Source organism: Diabrotica undecimpunctata, chromosome 3, assembly GCF_040954645.1.
Source record: "Diabrotica undecimpunctata isolate CICGRU chromosome 3, icDiaUnde3, whole genome shotgun sequence".
NCBI lineage: Eukaryota > Metazoa > Arthropoda > Insecta > Coleoptera > Chrysomelidae > Diabrotica > Diabrotica undecimpunctata.
The window spans coordinates 115,637,746-115,658,105 of NC_092805.1; the positions used below are offsets into that span (position 1 = coordinate 115,637,746).

The window sequence follows — 20,360 nt, forward strand, 5'->3', positions numbered from 1 at the left end:
TGTATTTTTTTTATATAACTCGTTTTTCTGTTTTTTACAATATTTAGGAGTTCTCTCTCAGTGCCCATTCTTCTTAGCACCTCGTTGTTGGTCACGTGCTCTGTCCAAGAGATCTTCAGCATCCTTCAAAAAACCCACATCTCAAAGTCTTCTATACCCCTCATACTTGTAATTTCGAGAGTCCATGTTTCCACTCCGTATAGCAATATGGAATAAATAAACGTTTTTACAAATTGGTATCGGATATCCAACGATAACGTAGAGTTTATTAGGAATTTTTTCATTCGTTGAAATGCGGACCTAGCATATTCTATACGAGCATTTATTTCGACCTCGTGGTCAAGGTCGTTTGTTATCCGGCAACCAAGATACTGGAATCTTTGTACTGGTTCTAAATGTTTATTATAGATACAAATATTAATGTCGACATTTGGTGCACGTGTAACAGCCATTACTTTTGTTTTATTTGTGTTTATATTTAGTCCCAAGCTATCTCCCTCTCTGGTTATGACATTCAAAAGTCGTTGTAAACCCTCAGCACTGTCCGCAATAATGACGGTGTCGTCTGCATATCTTAAGTTGTTTACGTATTCTCCGTTGATTTTTATTCCTTCTTCAATATTTTCGAGGGCATTTTGAAAGATCTTTTCGGAATATATATTGAATAACAGTGGAGAAAGTACACAGCCCTGACGAACTCCTCTTTTTATTGGCAATTTCGCTGTCAGACGATTGTCTATTTTGATCGACGCCATTTAATCCCAATATAGTTTTTTAATAAGTGCTACAGTGTTATGGTAAAGATTCCTAAAGACTGGAACAATGCAGTGATAGTCTTGTTACACAAAAAAGGTGATATTACTAAATTAGAAAATTATAGACCCATCAGCCTCTTGACACATATGTATAAACTCTTTATGAAAATCTTAACAAAGAGACTAACACCTAAACTAGATTTCTATCAGCCCAAAGAACAGGCAGGCTTTAGGAGAGGATATGGCACAAATGACCATTTGCACACCATAAAGATCTTAATTGAAAAATGCATCGAGTACAACATACCACTGGTTCTTGCATTTGTCGATTACGAGAAGGATTTTGATACTGTAGAGTTTGAAACCGTACTGGAAGCCCTAAATCAAAGCCGAATAGATTACAGGTACACGTCACTAATCAAAAACATCTACGAGAACGCTACATCAAGTATACGACTACACGAAGACACAGAAAAATTCAGCTTAGGTCGAGGAGTAAGACAAGGAGACAATATTTCACCAAAATTGTTCACGGCAGCTCTAGAGTCAATATTTAAGAACACCCAATGGCAAGATATGGGCATCAATATAGATGGAGAAAGATTAAATCATCTGAGGTTTGCAGATGATGTCGTATTAATCGCAGATAACTTACAGGATACGGTTTCTATGCTACATTCGCTTAAAAGTCTGTCTGAAAGAGCAGGATTAAAGATAAACTTTGAGAAAACTAAACTTATGACAAATCTCGTAATGAGTGGAAATATAACTATCGACAATAATACCATACAACAAACAGACACTTACAAATATCTGGGACACGAGATCAAAATAAACAGAGACAATCAAACAAATGAAATACAGAGGCGAATAGGCCTGACATGGGCAGCATTTGGCAAACTAAGCCATATTCTAAAAAGTTCAATTCCCATGTGTCTCAAGCGAAAAGTTTATAACCAATGTGTTTTGCCTGTACAAACTTATGGAGCAGAGACTTTAACACTCACGCAGAAATCTGCGAATAAACTAAGAGTTACACAACGAGCCATGGAACGTGCAATGCTGAATGTGAGCCTCCGAGACCACATAACAAACCGACAAATCAGGCAAAGATCAGGAGTTCAAGACGTCATCGAAAGAACCACGAGACTTAAGTGGAACTGGGCAGGACACTTAGCCAGAACACAAGATGGACGATGGACAAGACGAATTATGGAATGGAGGCCCAGAAATTATAAAAGAAGCCGAGGACGACCACCGACTAGATGGACCGACGACATAAAAAGAGTAGCGGGAAACTGGCTACAAGCGGCCCAGTGTAGAGAACACTGGAAAGAACTGAGGGAGGCCTATGTCCAGCAGTGGACGGGATTGGCTGATTGATGATGATGATGATGACAGTGTTATGGTCTATACCATGTTGTGTTAGGGTTTCTATAAGTTCTGTATGTTTTACTCGATCAAACGCTTTTTCGTAGTCGATAAAACAGAGAAACACGTCTTTTCGCTGATCTCGGCATTTTTGTAGTAATATCTGGAGACCAAATAATGCCTCCCTTGTACCAAGCCCCATACGAAATCCAAATTGATTGTCGCTCAGGTTTCTTTCGCATTCTCTGTATATTCGTTGATGTACAATTTTGAGTAAAATTTTCAGAAAATGACTCATCGGGCTAATTAATCTGAGCTGTGAGCATCTATTTGCTTTATTTTTCTTGGGTATAGGTATCAATGTCGATCTAAGCCAGTCTTCTGGGAAGATTCCAGTGGTATATATTTTGTTAAATAATAGTGTTAACGTTTGAAGATTTTCTTCATTGTTAATATATCAAGTATTGTTTCTTGTACTATATTCATTTGTGGTTCTGTTCTCTCGTCATCAAACAGATCTTTGATGTATTTTTCCCAGATATCTTCTACATTTTCTGGACTAGATACTATTTGGTTGTTATCATCTACTAAGTTGTTAGTAGTGATTTTTTTCTTCATATTTGTGACTTCCTTAATTTTTTTGTTGTCTGTCTTTCGTCAGAACAACGAATATACATATATAACCACCTTTGTTAATACCTGATGTCTTTCCTTAATGTACGTATACTTATCTATCCGAGGCCTACCTTTTATCGTTTATAAAAATGCCCTGATCGGCCCCTGGGCGAGAAGAGTGTAATCCCTGTGTAATCCTTGTATCTTTTTTTGAAAAATTTGTGTCTGGCTGTGTGGGTATGTACTCTAAAGCTAAAAAACAAATCTTTTTGTAATGCATTAAAGTAGTCATGCTTTTTTAGTAAATCTCCGAGTTCCTCACAGTTGCTGCTCATCCATTCTTCTTTGGCTTTCCTGATTATGTTTCAGATGATTTTCTGGGATTCTTTATATTTTTCTTCATTGAGATTTTTGTAAGTGTAAATTTTACCAACAACAGGATTGTGGTCGGAACCGATGTCCGCCCCGGGATATGTTTGAACTCCCCTGATTCTATTTCTATACCGTTTGTCAATTAATATATAATCAATCTGGTTTCTTATTATGCGGTTTTGATTGTCGCTAGGTGCTTTCCATGTATATAATCTTCTTTTTGGTTGTTTAAACCAGGTGTTTGCGATCGATTTTCTTCTTGGCAAAATTGGACCAGTAATTCTCCTCTATCATTTCTTTGGCCCAGACCAAAGTTTCCTACTACGTCTTCGGTCCTCCCTTCACCTACTTTGGCATTAAAATCTCCCATAATAATGTTTACAGCATTTTTCTTTGTGATCTTCATTAGCTGTTTGATCTCTTGGTAGAATTCTCGTACTTCTCTTTGTCACCCATAATCATTGTTATCTCGCCTTTTTTTGCCAGTAGCCTTATTTCATCTATACTGTTATAAAGGGTTTCAATTTCTTCCTCTGATTCGTCACTTGTTAGAGCATAGACCTGAATAACATTTAGGTTTCTATGGGTTGTTCTTAATTTCAACATTACTACCCTATCATTTACAGGGGTGAAGTCTATGACTGACTGCGCAATTTTGTCCGATACTAATATAGCCGTTCCATATTGATGTGTTGGGTCGGTTTCTCCTGACCAATAGATGTATCCATCTTTTTGTTTTTTTTTTTCTGAACCAAGCCATCTTACTTCACTCGTCCTTAAGATGTCTATTTTTATTCTTCTCATCGCGGCTTCAGTGTTTGCAAGTTTCCCAGACACGAATAAGCTGCGTACGTTTCAGATGGCAATGCGTACTATCCTGTCATATGTTCGAATTCTTTGTCCACTTCCTTGGCCCTCAATAGTAGTTGACGGGGGGATTCCTCGCACCCTCTTCCCATTTAAGGGGTGCCCGGACTGAGGGCCATTTTCTTGTTTCCGTCTGCCATTTAGATTTGTGATAAATATAATGGGGTGGTTTTCCCGTTGCCTTCCCCATCGCAGTACCACAACCATTTAAACCGTTCCATTTATGCTTGTAGTATTTCAGGTTCAAGCCGGTCCAGTATCATTACATCGGTGCCTTGAGCTGGTTCTGATGATCACTGTGCCCTTCACCAGGGAGGGCTGGGAAATAGGTAACTAGATTTTGGAAGGACAAAGGGATGGGGCAATGATTTCTCTCAGAAGTAGGCTTATTATCTATCGGGATCGTAGAAAAGTGTCTACTCGCTACCCTAAATAACATCAATAAAAATTGCAATTATCAATTTTATTGATCGGCATCATTAATAATTGCAATTATCAACTATATTGATCGTTTCCGGGATCCTTGAGAGGAAATGGTAATACAATTTGAATCTAAATGACGACTGAAATTGTAGGTTTAAGATATTTTATGTTCATTTGAACCATTATTCATAAAGCAGCAATAATTTTTTATAAATAAATGTATAATAACTTATGTTTTTCCTATACTTTCGTTATACCTAATTTTGTAAAAGGCGCGAAATCCATAAAGTGAATCATACTTACTTATCAACATACTTTAATAGGTGATTAATTTTAATAGTTCTTTATTTCAATTATTCGCTATAATACAAGTGAATCACGTAGCCATAGCTAACGTTTTAGTAATACAAGTATGCAACTTCGATGGACCCAGACAAATATACATAACATTGAAGGAATGTTGGATAATTGATGGGTTCTCGTATGACACGATAAGTTATGAATTTTTGAGTACTTTAGTCACTTTGGCACTTATTCTGAGTATGAAACATAAATAGTTTAGCCACGGCAGTCAGTGTTTAGTTAATTCTGATCCGGGTCGCAAACTTTTTAACGCGATTAACAAATCTAGGGAGTGTTTATTCAAAAAATATATCTTTAGTAGTTCTGTTTTTGAAGTGTTTTAAATAAGTGTGTAAGTTTACAATGCGTTTAAATCTATAAGTATGTTAGAACAGCATTTATGTAGTTATCATGAAATCTTTTTTACTGACCATAAGTCTCCTCAAACAATTTCCATCTCTTTATTTTGAGCTAATCAGGTTTTTGTACGTTTCCATATTAATAACCTTCCAATTTGTATTATTGCCATCTCCTCTTAAACGTTAATATTCGTTCTACGTCTTCCTAGTCGGTCATCCGGTTCGAACATCGTTCCACCTTGAATTCTGAATTATGTTTTGTGATTTGTTTCCATATTTTTCTGTCTCCCGCAACTTTGAAGTAATGGTTTAGTGGGCCTCTCACTTCTTTTGTAATGTGGTCCACATAGCTTGTTGGTGTTCCCTGCAATGCCAGCTTCTCGAGACCATCTCTATGCACCACATGAACAAAGTTGCCGCGTGTATCATTATTGGTCTGATGACTGTTTTGTAAATTTTGTCTTTCATTTCTTTCCCGATATTTTTATTTCTTCATATTGTTTCATTCAGGCAACCTGATGCTCTGTTTGCTCTATTCACTTGATCTTCTACTTCTGTTTCAAGCTTTCTGTAGCTAGATAATGTGATTCCTGGATATTTAAACTCCATCACTTGTTCTATTATCTGACCTTCCAGCTCCAATTTACGTCTTGGTAAATTTGCTTTTATAACTATACATTTTGTCTTTTTTTGGGGAAATTAACATGTTGCTTGCATAGAAGAATATTTTAAGTTGTTTTTCTCCAACTTGGTACTCTTTTTTAGTTCTTACTTTTTTTATTATTTTATCAATAGTCCGGTTGAACAATAGAAGACTTAAGGAATCTCACTGTCTTATTCCATTGCCAGCTTCAATAGGGTCAGTTAGTTCTTCTTCTTCTTTTACTTTTATTGTGATGTTTTGGTAGATATGTTCGATCGTTTTGATTATTTCTACCGGTATTTCTCTTGTCTTCATAAGTGGATAACGTCCTTTAGTTTGACCTGGTCAAATGCCTTTTTAAGGTCCACGAAACATAGATAGGCCGGTTTGTTGTATTCTAATGATTTCTCTTGCACTTGCCTTATTATAAATATAGCATCGTGTTATAATTTCATTCAGTTTATTTATTATTACTTTAACTATTAATTTTAGTATTGTGTTTAATAAAATAATTCCTCTGAAATTTTCCGGAACCCATTTGCCTCCCTTTTTGAAGAGAGGAAAAGGAGGAGAAGAAAAAATTCTGTTTTATTTTATTATTTTTTGGATTAGTTTTAGTAGTTATTTGGTCAGATTTTTGGTCCTATAATATGGTCAATAATATTTCTTCATCATAAGTTCCAAAATTCAATTTCTTTTTTCGTAGCGTGCGTCGTCGTTTATTTAACAATTCGTCCGAGGTGTTTTGTTGGGTTTTTTAACATTGTAGATATTTCAGACGCTGACTTGGAGGACCAGGGTTTAATTTTGAAGTACTTCTACTGCAGCTCAAGAGCACCATCCGCCCTGTCTGTTGAGAACAACTTTCTTCTTTGAGTTATGTGATAAGACTGTTATAGCGAGGAAGCGAAAGACGAAACACGAAAGTGAATTTTTGACAGGAAGCAAAAGCCATCTAAATGTCAAGGATGCCTTTGACATACCTGTAGTTTTTTTTCAAAATTATTTGATAATATTTCGAAACTTTCCAAAATTGTCAACATCATTTCTCTACACTCTTTATTATATATTTTTTAAATATTGTTTATATTATTCCAACCTCATTTTTTTGCATAGATTTCAAGCTATATATAACATATTTACAAATATTTTTCTACGTTTCTCCTTATTTATACTATTATAGTATTTTATCATCTGATTTCTCTCTTTTATTATTAGGATAGCATCTATAACTTCCGCAAACTAGTGTTCTCATTTTGATTACTCATTATTATAGTTACCAAATGATTTTTATTTTCAAGTGATTTAAAATCTTATCTTGGCGATATATTTTTTTGACCCCTATCGGTGGGTCAACAGAGATTCAAATGTCTGTTTAGATTCAAATAGAAGAGATAGTGGATCCCAATGTTTTCAAATAGTTTACACTTTGTATTTTAATATCAACACTTTTGCGAAATTTAATAAAACTTACTTTAAATAACTATTATTAAATATAATTATTATATATACTTTTGTAAATAGTGCTATAGAATGCAGGTTATTCTAGAATATATTATAAAAATGTGAAAACTGTTCGGGACAGTCAGTTTATTGTGCCATCAAAATTATGGATGAGGATTTGGAACAACTTCTTCCTAGTACTAGTGAAGAAGTTGATAACAGAAATCGTATACGTAAGTTACTATACAATAAAATAGATATAAAGAATAAAAATAAAGATTATTTTTTTTATTAGCACAAATTCGTTAAGATAGATTATAAATACTACAAAATATATTTTAAATCCCCACAATTGAGTTATATATTCTTAAGACCTACAGATAACTACTTCTTTAGTATACAATATGTGTAAATCATTATCTAAAAATTATTGTTTTCTCAATTTTCATAAAATATTAGCGCTCTAATACTAAACAACATAAGGTATGCCCATAACATCTCCAGATACTAATGAATATACTCACAGAAGAGAGCAGCAGAATGGGGTTGGAAATTAATACCGTAATTTCGGGTGACTTTGACTCACTTTCGAAGTTTGAACGTAGATTTCAGTATTCTAAATACATAAAAGTATCTTTCTTAATTTATTTGTATTTGAGTCTTTAACTACTTTTTTACAAAAATTACACTAAAACACAACGAAGCGCTTACTTTATTACAAAAAAAAATAAAAATGTGGTGTGCAAAGTCACCCGCTGGTGTCGGGTGACTTTGTCTCAAGCTACATTTTTCATGAATTCTCTGCGATTATTAGTGTTTGGGCTTAAGTCACCCTACAAGATGAATAATAAATAAACATTTTATTAGTTAAAAAAATATTTATTTAAATTTCAAACAAAAAAAAACTAAAACTAAAATGAAACTCTACATAGGACCCTAGGTGTACAAAAAACATCATTTTTAAACAAAAAATAAAACAATTTACAATTTTGTTTTTAAATCTGGAAAGAAATATCGGTTATGTCCAAGTTCCAATGGCTCTGTGAAATCAATATTACCCAAGTCGTAGGATTTTCTTACTGGGACTTCGGGCCATTGCCATAAACTTCTTTCACCAAGTACCATTACTTGCACCCAACCGTAACAGTTATTACTGCCTCTTACAAATCCATCGAATTTTCCTGGAAAGCTGTCGACGTAGTCGGATACAATTACGAAGTCTCCAACTCCAATGGAAAGCTTTTCTAGATCAGCATTATTCCTGTAGCTCTTATTAGATGCAGAATTATAGGTAATATCTGCAATGTGTCCAAAATCTTGTATTTTATTTAAACGTTGTGTTTTTTTTACCGTCTTATATTTAGTCACTTTACTACAGCCAGCTGCAGCAATGGTCGCTTGTTCAGACATATCTTGATCTAGGCTACTGTCAAGTATAACTTCGTTATTAACGTCTCCGAGGACCTCATTTTGTTGTAGATTTTCTTTCTCTGTTTCGCAAATCTGATTATTGGCTTGATTATTCGCCTGTTCAGTTTTCTTTCCAATCTTACCTTTTGCTGTCATTCCAGTTTTTGTTTTTGATTTACTTTTAGTGCCATTTTCTTTTACTGGCTTCTTCTTAGCAGCTTTTATTGCAACTGCAGCCCCTTGTTGGCTTTTAACATCTTCAGCACTTTTTCCTGCAGCAATTTCTATTTTTCTTTTTCTTTTAACAACTCTATCAGCTGTGGACTGTACTCCCCTTTTTTCTGCAAGAAAATTTAAAACATCGTCACTTACTATCGAAGGTACTTGCGTAGCATCAGTTTTATAATTTGAAATTCTAGTTAGTACTTCTTCTGCATTTAGGGGAAAAATGCCACACTTTCTAAATCCACTTTCCAAATTTTATCCGCCATTTACACTAATTATGTCAACCAGTTTTTTTAATAGGGTGGGAAAGGTACTTTTTGGGATTAGGTTGGTGTTAACATTCAGTGTTTTGTATTCTACCAAAATATTTCGCCAGGCTATTTTCATCGGTCGAAAGTAGACGACATCTAATGGCTGTGTTAGGTGAGTAGAATTGACAGGAAGGCACACGAATTTAATATTTTCTGTTGCACAAAGCTGTAAAACTTTTATTGATATATGGGACGATAAATTGTCACCAATTAACACTTTAATGCCAGGGATGGCTTTCAATGTTGGCAATAAAAGAAAAGCGAACCAGTCCTCGAAACAAGCTGTGTCGAACCATCCGCTTTTCGATCTGTTGTACCATGCTCCATTTGGACCATTTTCTACCCAAGTCGATCACAGTTTATTTTATTTATATACGACATATGGAGGTAGCATTTTTCCAGCCGCATTTCCACAAAACATTATTAATGTTGCCGATTTACTAAAATTCATCATTCTCTCAGGATATTTAGTTCCACGTTTTGTTAAAATTTTCTTTTTGCCACGGTCGTCACTTAAATTTGTTTCATCATTTAGATTAAAGTAGTCTTTTATAGTGTTTCACTGATTTCTGCTCGCGATCGTTTGATGTTGCTTGCAAAACGTTGCGTAAACAACGGATTTCGTTTAAGGAAAGCATTTAACCAGTCTTTTCCTGGCAAGTTATCTTTAAATCGCTTAATAGTTCGACCATCATGACCTAAATAATTTTTCACTAAATTTCGTAAATCTGTCTGATCCAATGGAAATCCGTATAAAGATAAGCTACAAATATGAGACGTGAAGGCGCCCTCTTCAGCTTTTGTAAAAATTGTTTGACCACCATATTGTTTTATATGCCTATTTTTTAATCTATTTTTTAAAGTACTTACTGGTACTCCGAATTCTATTGCAGCTTTTCTTTGAGATAGGACTCCATTTCTGATAGCTTCTAGAGCTCTTTCTACTATGTCTGCCGTGTAATTTCCATAATTTCTACTACCAGCAACACGTTTGTAATTTGAGAGCATCTAAAAAAAGTCGTTAGTTCTGTACAGTTAACAAACTCTGCAGTTGTTACAAGGCTAAATTCAAATTAAAAATCAGCATTTACTTACTTTAATTTAAATATAGAACCAACGAATGACCAAAATCAAACATTCAACAAACTGGGCCAAAGTCACCCGAAAACCGTTAAATTCTGTACCACTTTGCAAATAACAACCGACCTTATTAGCATCTACGTTTAGACTGAAATACTACTGACTACTGAGACTTGGATCTAGGGATCCCACCTTAAATTTTTACCTTTACCATGCGATCTGCGCGATGCTCCATTACGCATATTATGATTTTAAAATTTTGGCTTGTGTTTTCAAGAAATAATAAATTGACAATTTATTTGAAAACTAGATTTAAGCTAGATGTTTAATTAACCAATTATAATCTTTCATTTATGTAGTCTTATCGAAATTATGATTAAAATGATGACTAGCAAATCTCATAAATAAAAAACTTACAACTAATTCTTAATTTAAAAGAAAATTTTATCCTTCATATCATTCATAATATATTATCTTAATTTCCAAAATTCTTTCTTTCCTCTTTCAAAAAGCCTATTTCTTGTTTTATTTGACAAACATTGAGTACTTCTACTGGTTTTTTGTATGTTTCTTTACATTTTATTCCCACTACTAAATAGCAAAATCTTTTACAATGAAACTTTTTTAAACATCTTTTTTAATTTAAATATTATGTTTATATGGGATTAAGCCACAATTTATTGGTTGTAATGAAAATCACATTTTTTAATTAACCAAAGTTTGATGTTTTGAAATCGTTCTCAAAATATTTATAGAAATTTTGAACAACCTAAGAAAACGGCCAAGGATGGACCAAGGTTATTTTTATTGGTTATAACACAGTATAGACTATTTATACTGTGGTTATAATATGATGAGCATTGATCTTTGATCTCCTTTTTTAATCGGTAAAAGATACAGGTTCGGTTAGGAGAAACAAAAATGTCAAAGTCTTAAAATCATCTGCGTAATGGTGCACAGCGCATCTCGCATGGTAAAGGTTAAAATTTAAGGTGGGATCCCTAGATCCTTGTACTACTGAGTGCTACTGACGCCAGGCGGGTAAGAATTCACAGATATTCAGAGATATGTTAACATATCTCTGCAGATATTCAATGTGCAACTATGCAATTAATCTTACTCTTGGAAGTATTATTGGTTGCCAACCAATTTTTACAGTCAAGAAATCTTACGTAAAATGGCCATATTTTAAAAATTCATTTTTTTCTTATTATAACCAGTATTACTGTGATTTATTAAAATTTTCCTAAAGTTAATATGGTACTGATGGTGCGGTATAATGAAATTTACATAATATATTGTACATATTCACTAGTTACTAAAATATTTTTTTCCCAAAATGAGCCAAAGTCACCCTGGCGGGCCAAAGTCACCCGAAATTACGGTACTATAAAAACAAAAACGGCATGATACTTTTAAGATTATCATCCTATTGTTTATAACTTCATCGCAAATACCGGTCAAATTTGACCGGTTGTATCTCAGGAACCACTGCTCGTAATTATTTTTTTTTCTTTCAAAATAAGAGTCTTGCCGAGTCTTTTTCAACATCGTCCGCCCAAACAATTCGACTTCAATACTATAAATTGCGTTGTATAGGTGGAGATTTTATATGTAAAAAAATTGGCAAACTTCTATATAGTTTAGTTTTTGTTGTGCACGATTTTAAATTTCATTTTTTTTTTAAATTCAGATTACAAAAGTATGCGGAATCTAGTAAATTGATTTGAATGAAATTTAGTGTTTTATTAAAGCCACCGCCACCTAAGCGTTAACCTCCGATGGCGCGCCTCGAAATGCTACGTACTCTCTACGCTACGAGTTGAAGGGTGGACGTTAACAGCAGCAACTATAAAGAAGTTAGCGGCTCTAGAAATGTGGCTCTATGGACGCATACTAAGAATATCTTGGACAGACAGAGTGACCAATACAGAGGTATTGAGACGAATGGGTAAAGAGGTGGAACAACTGTTAAAAGGAGGAAAGCGTCATACCTGGGCCATGTGTTCTGTAATGATAAGTACAGTCTGCTACAGCTTATCGTGGAAGGCAAGATTGAAGGTAGAAGAGGTTTGGGCCAGGCTCAGCCAGGATTTCTTCTTTAGAAAGAAGAAATCCTGGCTGAGAAACTTGAGAGAATGGTTTCAAATACCAGAAGATGCGAACATAATACATGCGGCACAAAACAGAGAAACCTATTGTTTTATGATCGCCAACCTTCGGTAAAAGACGGCACATAAAGAAGAAGTGTTTTATTGTATTAAAAAGATTTTTTAGACAAATTATGAAGGTCCTAACTGTAATCTAAATTGTTAAAAAACATTGAATAAAAAAGGCTTCTTTTCACCCCTTTTTGTATTTATTGCTATTTTGCAACAGGAGTAATAAATTCAAACTTATTTTCAAACATGTCGGTTTTTTATTAATATTCCTGACCGATTTGAGAGGGAAGAACAGTAAATTATAATTATTGAAGTTATCACAATTTTTTCTCAAAAAATCAGAATGCCACCTCTCAAATCTAATTCAAAACAGATCTGCCCTGGTGTAAATAGGCGAGAAAATAAAGCACTAAGAAATCAATAGCCAGATCATTCACAGACAAAATAACGATATTCCTAACATTGCTATTATAGAAGGCTTTTCCTGAAGTAGAAACTGGAGAATCCTAGATTATCTGGAGAGTTGAGAAGCAGTATCCGAAAGATTTTAGATGAAAATTCCGAACCGCCTGCAAAGAAGAGGAAACCTAATCAGCATGGACGATGTTCAAAATGTCCAAGAAATAGAGACAGAAAAACTAGATACATGTGTGAGGCATGCGAAGTTTTTTGTGTTTAGAACACTGTGTGACATATTGCGAAAATTGCTCCAACTTTAAGAACTGATAACTCAATAATTAATTTGTAGAATTTAATTCTGTTTTTTCTTTAATAAGCTAGATACTTCTTCTATTGTAGAGTCTTGTTTTCATACTATTAACTTCGATAGAAATGTATTAATTCTCTGGTCATAATACACATTTTTTCTGATTTTTTCAGGATAAATTACGGTAATAAATTGCAGAACAAATGTTTTTCTGGAATTTATTACCATAATGTAATGTAAATAGTATTACATATTATTATGAAAATCTACGAGATATATTTTTAACTTGGGATTTGTCACATCCCACGTGTCGAACAGCGTTACAAAATTTCACTTGTTGGTTGCAGGATTAAGTGATAAAAACCAATTCTTCATACAATCGTATGACGAAATATGAGAGGTGGTAAATTCTAAAGAAGTTTATCTAATGGAGTTCGTGAATAGTGGAAGAAAAAAGATAAGTAGAGGGAAAATGCAAGTATAGCAAGGAATATATTTATCATCATTGATAACCATCATCACAACTGTTCAAACTTGTTAGATTATGCCAATGCCACGCAGCATATAGTAATCCTCTTTTTAAATATAAAATATGAAAGCAAAACATATAAATATTTGTAATAACGACTTTGGTATAATATCGATAAGACCGAGATACTGGGTATACAACGTTTGCCATCAGTCATACGAGAACATCGTATCTCCAAGACCCGCCAGTATATGTTTCACTTTACCTGAAATTATGTATATAATTCCATAGTTAATTTATTATTTATTTATTTCAGGTCCGAGTTGGGGGATCCGTCATCTTCAAGTGCTGTTTTATTTTCTACTTTTGACATACACTTACTCTATGAGAAGTGTACTTTCTGTAGCAATTGTTGCTATGAATGACAATTCGACATCATCGAATCCTAATATTGAGGTAAATATCTCAAAAATAATTATTTGATAATATTGTTGTTGAAATTGGGAAGAAATTACTGTTTTTTGTAAGTTGGTTACCTATAGTTACAAATTTAACATATTCGAAAAGAAAAGTTGGGTCTGAAATTTCTATCTAATTCTGAACTGTCATCTAAATACCATGAAAAAAATAAATATCTAGTCGATTACAGCCATCAACGAATATTGGATTATTTCATTAAGTTCAAACTAACGATATAATATTCTAAGGATGGAACATGTTGATATTTTTACATGTAGCTGATCAAAGACGAAACTGACATCACATTATCAGCTACAATGTCCGACGTGAATTTGACAGATGATTCATGTGAATATATAGAATTTTTCATACAAAAATGATTGCACGTCATTCAAGATTTACGACGTCAGAACCCCAAAAGAAACCCCAAAAGAAAAAAGCGTTGCCAAAACATCAGAATAGTTAGTAAGTGAGGAATTTTTAAACTGTTATATTAACAGTAAATACACTTAGTTTTAAAACTACTGCAACACACTAAAATAAATACTTATATAAATATAAGAAAATATTTTAATACAAAATTATATATTCTAAATTTTAAACTTACCTCTTTTAGAGCATTAATAGTAAAAACGTCCCTCCATTATTTCTTGTTCAAAATAATCTATCTTATATGAGCTTTACATATCAGCATATATATATATATATATATATCTCAGCTTTTTACAGACTATTTAGTTGTTTTGGCATAGCACAATCACAATACACAACAATAATTAGTTTTTAAAGCTATTAGTCTATACTTAATATGTATTTATAAATACAATTTATTAATGTATATTATATTATGATCAAATTGTGTAATAAATCAAAACATAAAAAAAAATTTTAATCTAAAAAAGCGGCAACACTTTAAACAATTTTGCCATACGCTGAACTGTCATTAAAATTTGAATTATTCCCATATCAGTTGCGTACAATTGTCTAATCTATTCGATTAAAATTAATATTTTGTGAAATATTAGACTTAAAGAGTTATTTCATAAAATTTATATTATTAATAATAACAAATGTTTTTAGTTATTTTATAATATATTAATAAAATTCTAAAATTCCCAATATAATGTAGATTACATTTTTCTGATTATGATACCATGTTGAAGCCTATGAAAGATCGAGCAGTTCCGTATGGGTTCCGTATTATTAGCTGTGTTAGGAAAATTTGAACTCTAAGGTTGACGTTGTGGAAATTTTCAATATAAGTGACGTCACTTTATATAAATTGTGACGTGCAACGTTTTTACTTTGAAAAGTGGTATAGTCATGACATGTGAATATAGTTATCCCGATATTTTAATGTGAAACAGATAAAATTATGTGTTAAATCAATAATTTAATGTATTCTTTTCGCTAAATCAATAAATTCGTTAAATTTTTAATATTTTGCATCCAGTCGCATGAGTGGTGTGCGATGCGCAACTATGTACCTACCTGTAAAATATGTATATATACCATTTTTCAAAGTAAAAGCGTTGCACGTCACAATTTATATAAAGTGGCGTCATTTATATTTAAAATTTCCAGAACGTCAACCTTAGAGTTCAAATTTTCCTAACACAGCTAATAATGCGAAATCCATACGGAACTGCTCGATCTTTCATAGGCGTCAACATGGTATGATAATCAGAAAAATGTAATCATCATTATATTGGGAATTTTAGAATTATAAATTAAATAACCAAAAACATTTGTTATTATTAATAATATAAATTTTATGAAATAACTCTTTAAGTCTAATATTCCACAAAATAATAATTTTAATTAAATAGATTACATAATTGTACGCAACTGATACGGGAATACTTCAAATTTTACTTAATGACAGTTCAGCGTGTGGCAAAATTGTTTATATCCAATTTGATCATAATATAATATACTATATAATGACGTGTAATATTGTAAAATTAAAATAATTATTATTTTTATAACTTGAAAACATAATATATATATATATATATATATATATATATATATATATATATATATATATATATATATATATATATATATATATATATATATATCTATAATATATTATGTTTTCAAGTTATAAAAATAATAATTATTTTAATTTTACAATATTACACGTCATTATATAGTATATTATATTATGATCAAATTGGATATAAACAATTTTGCCACACGCTGAACTGTCATTAAGTAAAATTTGAAGTATTCCCGTATCAGTTGCGTACAATTATGTAATCTATTTAATTAAAATTATTATTTTGTGGAATATTAGACTTAAAGAGTTATTTCATAAAATTTATATTATTAATAATAACAAATGTTTTTGGTTATTTAATTTATAATTCTAAAATTCCCAATATAATGTAGATTACATTTTTCTGATTATGATACCATGTTGAAGCCTATGAAAGATCGAGCAGTTCCGTATGGGTTCCGTATTATTAGCTGTGTTAGGAAAATTTGAACTCTAAGGTTGACGTTGTGGAAATTTTCAATATAAGTGACGTCACTTTATATAAATTGTGACGTGCAACGTTTTTACTTTGAAAAGTGGTATAGTCATGACATGTGAATATAGTTATCCCGATATTTTAATGTGAAACAGATAAAATTATGTGTTAAATCAATAATTTAATGTATTCTTTTCGCTAAATCAATAAATTCGTTAAATTTTTAATATTTTGCATCCAGTCGCATGAGTGGTGTGCGATGCGCAACTATGTACCTACCTGTAAAATATGTATATATACCATTTTTCAAAGTAAAAGCGTTGCACGTCACAATTTATATAAAGTGGCGTCATTTATATTTAAAATTTCCAGAACGTCAACCTTAGAGTTCAAATTTTCCTAACACAGCTAATAATGCGAAATCCATACGGAACTGCTCGATCTTTCATAGGCGTCAACATGGTATGATAATCAGAAAAATGTAATCATCATTATATTGGGAATTTTAGAATTATAAATTAAATAACCAAAAACATTTGTTATTATTAATAATATAAATTTTATGAAATAACTCTTTAAGTCTAATATTCCACAAAATAATAATTTTAATTAAATAGATTACATAATTGTACGCAACTGATACGGGAATACTTCAAATTTTACTTAATGACAGTTCAGCGTGTGGCAAAATTGTTTATATCCAATTTGATCATAATATAATATACTATATAATGACGTGTAATATTGTAAAATTAAAATAATTATTATTTTTATAACTTGAAAACATAATATATATATATATATATATATATATATATATATATATATATATATATATATATATATATATATATATATATATATATATATATCTATAATATATTATGTTTTCAAGTTATAAAAATAATAATTATTTTAATTTTACAATATTACACGTCATTATATCGTTTATTCAAATGTAAATAATAACGAAAATAAAAATAATTATTGTACATATATATTATGAACCAAGAAGAAATTTTTTCGTGCACCACTCACATTCCGGAAACAAGATCGGCGATTGTTACTAGCTACTTTGGTCGCAAGTATTTATTCATATGTTTCATCTATATATTATTCGATGTTATTAACACTATCTATCGACTCATGCTTTAATAACTCACACAACTGACACTAGCCATATCAAACCAGTGTCTTTTCGCTCTAACTCTATTTTAATTTATCTTTGATACCTCGCGTTTTTAACAGCTGGCAATAGTAATTTGCGACCATTTTTTTCAGTCAACCTTATATCATCATATTAAAAAAATAGCTTTAATTTCATATAAAACACAGGAACAAATGTCATGAGCTGCGTATTTTATTTAAAAAATAAATACGAAATTTTTGTTCAAAAAATTATTTACCACGAATAGAATTAAAACTATTCGCGGCCACTTTTTGACTGTTATCAATATTTTTATAATATAAACTGAATCATTTTTCAGATTAGTTACCACGTCGGACCTCTGTTCTCAAAATATATTTGTCATACACTACTATTCTTGTACAATGACTTTTGAAATGAAAATTGAATTATATGAGAAAAAAAACTAAAACTTTAAAATGCACTAATAAACTGTTTTAAAACAAATTTTAAAAGATTATTAATGGATTAAAAAAACTTATTTTATTGTGATGCTTATATCTGTTGTACTAACATGAAATGTTTTTTGTACGTTTCAGACATACGATTGGAAAAACCAAAGTGTTGTATTGTCGGCATTTTTCTGGGGTTATTTTCTACTTCAGGTGCCCGCTGCTGAACTAGGGAAAAAATTCGGGGCAAAATGGATACTCGTAGGTTGCGCATCGGTAGATTCGATGTCTTGTATGTTAATACCAACAATGGCAAGATATTTTGGCGCTGGAGGAGTCATCGCATGTAGAATTTCTCAAGGATTGGCACAGGGAGGTATACCACCATTGGTACATATGTTGTTAGGATGTTGGGCACCACCGTCTGAGAGATCCGTTCTTACCACGATTACATACGTAGGTAAATACATTTTTTTCTGTTTATCTCGTAAACCATTAGCTAGAGAAATGCTTTAAACAGCGAAGATGTAGAATAAAGATCAACAACTTTTCCGTATGACTAACTCTTATCCTTTTAGAATTATGAATTTTATTAACCACATTTGACACAATTTTTCGTAAATATATATTGGATTGGATTGATATATTGCTACTGTTTATGCGATGCAGTAATCGTAAATTATTTATATGGGGATAAAATAAACCCGAGATTTGCTTTTGTCTTCAAATTGATCCGTAAAGATGGTTAGATAAAATTGTATTAATTTAATAAATTACTTAGGAAGGTATATCAAATTATAGATAAGTTGAACCGTATCTAAAGCTTTTTATACATAAAATAGTAAAATAAATAGAAAAGGGGATTTGGTTTAGTTTGATTTTACTTAGTTTTAATTTGCGTTATTATTGACAGAGTTGTCGACAAAAAAAAACATTACAAGCAAATTTAAAATGGTATATTCATCAAAACAATCATTTCTAAATATCCAAATAATTGAAATATGATATTTAAATGGCATTAGATATTTTTTAACGCATTGGAAAAATGATCAAATGAAGAGAAAATCAAAGAAGCCAATGGTAAATACATTTATTGGTAATATATATTGGAAATTAAACGTTATTTTATGCAGACTGTTTTATGTATAATAATAAACTATATTTTAAATCTTCTAAATTACCCCATATTAATAAAGCAAATTAATGTTATAATTAACAATAACATTTGGTTTCACTTTTAGGATGTGTATTTGGAAATATTTTATCACTATCAACAACTGGAGCAATCTGCTCAAGTCAGTTTGGTTGGCCAGTAGCCTTCTATCTCTTTGCAGCTTTAGAAGTAATATGGATAGTTACGTGGATTATGTGTGGAGCAAATAGACCAAGTTTGCATAAAAAAATTACTGAGATAGAAAGAGACTATATAGAAAGTAGTTTAGGCCAGAAGGAACGAAAGGCAAGTTAATTTATCTTTAGATACACAAATACAGAGTACAGATCTGTTGATTGCCTTAAATTGGTTCAGCACTGAAAACCAAAAAAATAAAACTTTAATACTGGGTCAAATTCAAATCGATCTTCTATTTATATTCATTTAAATTTGATAGTCCAAGATCCCAGAGCGATCAGACATAACTTATTTTCACACAGATGAAACCTTAGTGTCTCAGTAGCGTCTGGCGTGCTTTGAATACCTGCGTATTTATGAAACTTGCTGAGTGACACCTTGGTCGTTACCAGGTGAGAAAGGTAACTAAAAATAAGAGCTATTTAACTTAAATTTACATAACTGATTTTTATACACATTTTATATACGTCGATCGGATAGCCAAGCGGGCTGGGCGGCTGGCTTCTCCTTCGCTTCAATGCGAGAGATGTCAGTTCAAATCCCCGGCTCGGTGAATAGCAAACAAAAAGGCTAACGCAGTAGTTTAAAATTCTAAAATGAATCTGCGGCTTAGTCTAGAATATGCTGGTATCTGATCGGCCTATGGTGGAGCAGTACGGCAAGAGATAAGGGCTTGCGGCTAGGTGATACTCCTCCATAGATCCCTACCGGAAGGGCGTGGAACGCCTAAATACCGGGTATATATATATATATATATATATATATATATATATATATATATATATATATATATATATATATATATATATATATATATATATATATATATTTATACATATTTTGTAGAATATTATTTTGAAAATACTGTAATAAGTGTCAGACACTTGTCATGGACCAGAACTTTTGTCAGACGCTTTAAAGCTCCACTAAAATTAAATG

General features: G+C 31.9%; 1 protein-coding gene across 2 annotated transcripts in view; it reads left to right on the forward strand.

Annotated features, from left to right (window-relative positions):
- Positions 1 to 20,360, forward strand: part of LOC140437266 (putative inorganic phosphate cotransporter) — a 114,183-nt gene that overhangs the window by 56,271 nt on the left and 37,552 nt on the right. The window contains exons 1-4 of one of the 2 annotated variants that reach the window (XM_072526689.1): positions 7,115 to 7,423; positions 13,870 to 14,009; positions 18,218 to 18,530; positions 19,312 to 19,529. In XM_072526689.1, coding sequence (XP_072382790.1) covers positions 7,357 to 7,423; positions 13,870 to 14,009; positions 18,218 to 18,530; positions 19,312 to 19,529 — 738 coding nt within the window. In that variant the 5' untranslated portion in view covers positions 7,115 to 7,356. Of the gene's footprint in view, positions 1 to 7,114; positions 7,424 to 13,869; positions 14,010 to 18,217; positions 18,531 to 19,311; positions 19,530 to 20,360 lie in introns of those variants that run through there. The other variant, XM_072526690.1, reaches the window with a different exon arrangement.